At 33.8% G+C, this 5562-nt stretch overlaps 2 protein-coding genes across 3 annotated transcripts; both read right to left on the bottom strand.

Moving 5' to 3' along the window:
* Positions 1-780: 780 nt before the first annotated feature.
* Positions 781-2704, bottom strand: LOC132699797 (peptidyl-prolyl cis-trans isomerase sig-7). Its single transcript, XM_060666692.1, has one exon. The coding sequence runs from the start codon at positions 2393-2395 to the stop codon at positions 827-829; it is 1569 nt and encodes a 522-aa protein (XP_060522675.1). The 5' UTR covers positions 2396-2704; the 3' UTR covers positions 781-826.
* A 317-nt stretch (positions 2705-3021) lies between these two features.
* Positions 3022-5039, bottom strand: LOC132699405 (uncharacterized). 2 transcript variants are annotated; one of them, XM_060666082.1, is made up of 3 exons: positions 4822-5039; positions 3886-4767; positions 3022-3511 (listed from the first exon to the last, which is right to left on the bottom strand). In XM_060666082.1, the coding sequence occupies exons 1-3, from the start codon at positions 4868-4870 to the stop codon at positions 3210-3212; spliced, it is 1233 nt and encodes a 410-aa protein (XP_060522065.1). In that variant the 5' UTR covers positions 4871-5039; the 3' UTR covers positions 3022-3209. The 2 variants fall into 2 exon arrangements, with proteins under 2 accessions (XP_060522065.1, XP_060522066.1); XM_060666083.1 differs by having other exon boundaries at positions 4825-5039.
* Between the last annotated feature and the right edge of the window lie 523 nt (positions 5040-5562).

Below are 5562 nucleotides of genomic sequence, written 5' to 3'. Positions count from 1 at the left end.
GAAACGGGCGGGGAATTTTCATACCTTTCAGCTCGCCTACTACGCATTCTCGGGATGCGGACTTTTGCTACGTGGCCCGTTTCCCACCCCCCGACCCCGGACCTTTCCAGCCGCTTTTAATTTCACTTTTTATCAATTCGTTGGTGGATATTAATAACATAAACTCGCAGAATTTTTCTGAAACTTGCTCACGGTGATTTCCAATCGCATCAAAGTATGCTGAGGTTCTTTAACCAGAGAAAGCAAAATGGGTCTAAAAACTCTCCAAAATGTTTCGTTCTCTAGATGGCTACAGGTCTTTAAAAACAAATTAATTTGTTTACAATAAAATTTGCGGCACTAGCATAAGGTGTGTAGCGTCAATGAGAAGAAAATGAAATGAAAAAATGGAAAGAAAATCATAGTAGTTCCTTGAAAAACACTAGGTATCCCCGAAATAACCTAGTTATTACTGGTTTATATCCTATCTTAAATGGGACGCCCTGTATATTATTTCTATTTTTATATGGAAAGCTCATTTTAGGTCTAAGTTTTTTTTCACCAATATTATTTCACTGATTTGATTAAATAAATAAATACATATTATTTATATTTTTTTTTAAACTTCAGTGAGGTCTTATAGTTTCATTTTTTAAATCTTGAATTAATAATAAGGATTTATTTTATTTTAGTGAAAAATGTAGTAAAAAATAATGAAAAGGTATCACATAAAAAAACAAAATACTTACAACGAAGGATATCTCAAACAATAAACAAATTCATTTTAAACAAGTGTTTTTTATTCAGAAATAAAACACCATTTTTCAAAAATCAACAAATTATTGCCTCAACATGAACTACTGCTTGAGGACCTGTGTTTTTTCTTGTCCTTTGATTTTTTGGTTTTGTGCCTTTTTTTGTAGGATTTACTATCTAACTCACTATCACTATCTGACACAAGATGTTTTTTTTCACTTCTTTTTTGTGTTTCTCTATTCACTATTTTAGACCTAAATTCTTTGTGTTTCCTTTCTTGTCGGTCCCTTTTCTTGTCTTCCATGTGATATTTATGTTCCCTGTCTTTATGATTTTGGGACTTGTCCTTTTTGTCAGATCTGGATCTGGCAGTGTCAGGTGTTCTCATTTTAGGGGATCTCGATTTTCTCAAAGACCTCTCAGATTTCTTAAGTGATTGTAAATGAGGAGACCTTGAACGTTTCCAGGGAGACCTTGACCTCCTCCTAGGAGACTTTGATCTCCTCCTGGGAGACTTTGATCTCCTCCTGGGAGATCGCAATCTCTGTGGAGACTTCCTTCTATTGTCTTTAGGTGATCTAGATCTTCTTCCACTCTTAACTCTATAGTTTCCTTTTCCTATATCTTGATTGCCATTAGTTTGTTTTTTTCCTGTATCATCATAATATGAAACACGTCCCTTTCCCAACCACTTAACTTTAGATACACTTTGGCTGAAATCCACATGGATTCTTCTGTCATCAATAAGAACATTATCCATTTTGAAGTATGCATCTTCACATGCTTTCTGATTTTCAAATTCAATAAATGCATACTGCAAGGAATCACCTGTTTTCTTATCCCTAATAACTTCACATGATTTAATTTTGCCAAAACGACTGAATATGATTTCTAAATCGTCATCAGTTGTGACAGGATTTAACTTACACACAAATAACACATTTTCTGGTGGAGCTATTTCTGCATCTGGGATATCACCAACCATTTCTAAGATAGTAGCTCTAGCTTTAGCTTCTCTTTCTGCTTGCATCTCGGCAATTTCTTTGGCTGTCTTGCCTGATATTTCATCAATTTCTTCATCTGGAGCAATTCTTCCACCTTGTAGCCGCTCTGCACTAGGTGATGGTGACCTGGAGGGAACAAGTAATCCTTTAGGATTGGGATATGGATCATCCAAAACAACAGTATGTGTGATACGAACATCTTGATAGGGCCTGTCATCATTATCACAGATAACTTCATTCAGAATTTCCAAAACATCAAATCCTTCCACTATTTCACCAAACACACAATGTTTATCGTCCAAGTACGCCAAGTTCTCACCTAAAGTAATAAAAAATTGAGATCCAATCATATTGTCTTCAGCTCCCACAAATGAAATTAAGCCGAGTTTAGTGTGCTTAATTCTTGGTTCATTTTCCGCTTCAAAATATCGTTTTGATGGGCCATTCAAAATACCAAATATTGATTCTCCACCAGTACGGCTTCCTGTCGGATCACCAGACTGAGCGATAAAGCCTCTACTGATCGTATGGAACAAATTATAATTATAGTATTTAATACTGCATAATTTTAGAAAATTTAAACAGGCCCTAGGGCGTTCATTTAGAAAAAGATCTACAGTTAAGTCACCCAAAGTGGTTTCAATTACCACAGACATCGTTTTTTAATGGTATTATTTACATCAAACTAACACTTCGCTTCTGCAAATTTGATAACATGACATAACCTCAAATCTTCTGCCATCATATCCCATTTATAAACTGGGCAATTTTACCCAGGGTATTCGCTCATTGGGACGTCACCCGTGAATTATTCGAAAATTCAAGAAATTTAGAATGTTTTATGCTTTTCAATTTGAAATTACCGACATCCGCTGAAGGCAAAGAACTTCACAGTTAAAAACGCCGATATGCAAAATATAAGTACAAATTGCAGGTTTCATTTTTTTTCTCAATTATTAATATGCTCTTCTTACTCTTTAGCTTTATTTAGTGTTTTTCGCGTGTAAAAAGAAATGCAAACACACGTCGACAAATTGGCATGCACTGTATTGATATTGGGAGATCTTCAAAAATATTTGTTATTTTCTTCTCGAGGCTTTATCTTTATAAATTGTCATGTATTCACGTTTTACCAAATACGAAAGTGTTTATTCAATGGGCAAAACGACAAAGGGCACTCGCTTATATAGCCATACGATTAAGTTACCCCTATGGATAATTCAAATTAAAACGAATCGAATTATTTTTATATTCGATATATTTCGACAATGAAAGCTGTCAATGCAAAATCAAAATATACATATAACACTTTTTGGGGTTTCATGCTTCAATGAATTATTCAAAGCACTACTATACAGCATATGTTATTGTGTATTCTGTGTAACTCTTTAACCGCTGTCAACTTTATGTTATGTTAATGAATATAATATTCAACACTTTTTTGAAATTTTAATTTGACTAAATTTTCATTTATTTTTCAGTTTCTGTTGAAGTACAATGTCCAACCAAATTTTGTTGCCTTTGAAGGGATTTTAAATGTTTATCTCTGATAACAGCTAAGCAAGGACCAAGTTGAGCAATAATCTCTTCTACTGCTTCTACTTCTTCCACACTTGAAATTGTGCTTAACGTTGCAAGTATGCTATTCTTAAGTTTTTCTTTCCGTGTATTGAGATCTTGATATAAATGTTTATATTTGCTCAATTCACAAATCTCTGATTCACTGTTTGAATTAACTATTTCTAAAGAATCAATGTTCCCTTCACTATGATCTGAAAAGAGAATAAATATCATAACAGGCATTTATAATTATACCCAAATTTGTGTTCTAGCTTTACTAAATCCAAGAGTGAATTGAACAGGAACAAAAGTATTTTGAGTAATTTTGATTTACTGCTCTGTGAAACTACTTTTTATTCACCAAACAATACAATGGATAAATCTTGTATTCTCTTGTCTATAGTTGCACTACCATAGTAATGCTACTATTTGAATACCAATTTTGCCTAATTCCAAACTTAGAAACACAAGTTTTAGTATATATATATTTTAGGTCATTAGAAATTTGTTTATTAGGAAGTCATTCAGAAAAATTACAATTTGCATTTCTGTATAGGTGAAGGGGGCTTTGCAAAATCAAACATACCCTGCTTCTCCATTTCCCTAGGTCTAGTACTTGTGATATCATCCTTATGTCTAACTGCCTTTGACTGTAAATTGTACGCGCTCTGAATATTATGCAAATCTTTCCTGGTTAAAAGGTGTATCCTTCCCACAGAGGAGTTATGGATTGAGTCGCGAACTTGATCTAAAATATCATCAAATGGTATTTTTAGAGCAATTTTTTTGGCTACTTCCTCTTTCTCAGCATGGGTGAATGTTAGATACTTTAATTCATTTTGATGTCCTACATGGGTGCTATAAAAATAAATGACACATGTGCCATTGTTATCATTGAAACATTTCTGCACTATTCTTGCAGGGCAGAAACCATTTATTTTATTGCTCCCCTTCCTCTTTAAACTCCTTAAACCTTTACCTTTGGTGACATAATGGCCAGAACGATGGCAGTAAAAGCTTGTAACCTTACGATTTGGACATACCTGGGTTCCTTTATTAATATACTTTGACCTTGTTTCCGATTCTATTTTTCTTTTCCACAGTAAGAACTCAGGTTGGCTTGCAAATGTGTATTTTTCCTCCACAAATGAAATTTTGTGAATAACTTCATAATGCTTTATCATCTCATTACGAAGTTTTGCAGAAAAATCACATAAAGGGCAAAATTTATTACGATATATATCTTTTAGTAAGTAACTCTTGGGATCATTATGAATTTTTCGTCTGTGTGCATCGAAATGCTTTTTATAAGTAAAATTTTTTCCGCATTCGCATTTGAAATTGTACTGGTGCTGAATCGCTGAGACGCCTATTCTTGAATTATGTTCTTCCATGATTTCACTTCCAAGAGTTATACATTGCCACCTGTATTTAATACCTATGTATTTTAAACTATTACCATTTAAACCTTAAATCAATCAAAGTGAACTAAATTGTTGGACGGTAAACGCAAAATTTTTACAACTGTTTGAACTAGCTCTGCACCAGTGCTCTGCCCTTGTTACTGCCATCAGTTAGCCAGCTCGAACTCGATGCATTATTTGTACAGCTTATAGTTCACAAGGTGATTTCAGCAGCTGGCGCGCGAGCTAAACTTCTGTTAAAACTTCGCCCTATCATTTATAGTTTCAATAACATAAATTATTGGTACTTGAGGTTGGATTTCAGTGGACGTTTCGATTCAATGTTTGGGAAATAGAAATTGGCAATTTAAGCGACACCTAGTGGAGAGTAATACGACCACAATATTATTGCAGTTTCCTTCTACTGGGGTAATTTTGGTTTTCTTCTTAAGGCCGGTGTATTGACTATTTTCCACCATGTGACACAGTTAGTCAGAAAATTTGAAAAAAATAAAACCATTCAATGGATATCTATTTTCGGTTTATTTGTCAATTGACAATGGGGCTTTCGGTTAAACAATTAAGATCTCAAAAAAATTCTCATATGAGGGAAATTGAAGTTTCAATCAGTTTCAATACCAATTTTTACGTCGTTTTTTTATATCGAAAAGTAGTTTTTGTATAAAAAATACCAAGTTGCTGTAAGTGTTAAAACGAATATCAATCAATTTGCGTTTGCTAGACTACAGTAGGAATGACATTTCACGTTTCGAGGTAGAATTATGTAAATAGTGTAAATCGAATACATGTGAAAGGGGAAACATGAAGCAAAAGGAATATTTTATATCCCTTTTTCATAC

The sequence above is a fragment of the Cylas formicarius genome, unplaced genomic scaffold (genome assembly GCF_029955315.1).
Source record: "Cylas formicarius isolate icCylForm1 unplaced genomic scaffold, icCylForm1.1 PGA_scaffold_3__17_contigs__length_32017465, whole genome shotgun sequence".
NCBI classification, from domain to species: domain Eukaryota; kingdom Metazoa; phylum Arthropoda; class Insecta; order Coleoptera; family Brentidae; genus Cylas; species Cylas formicarius.
This window is presented reverse-complemented; position numbering and strand designations above follow the sequence as displayed.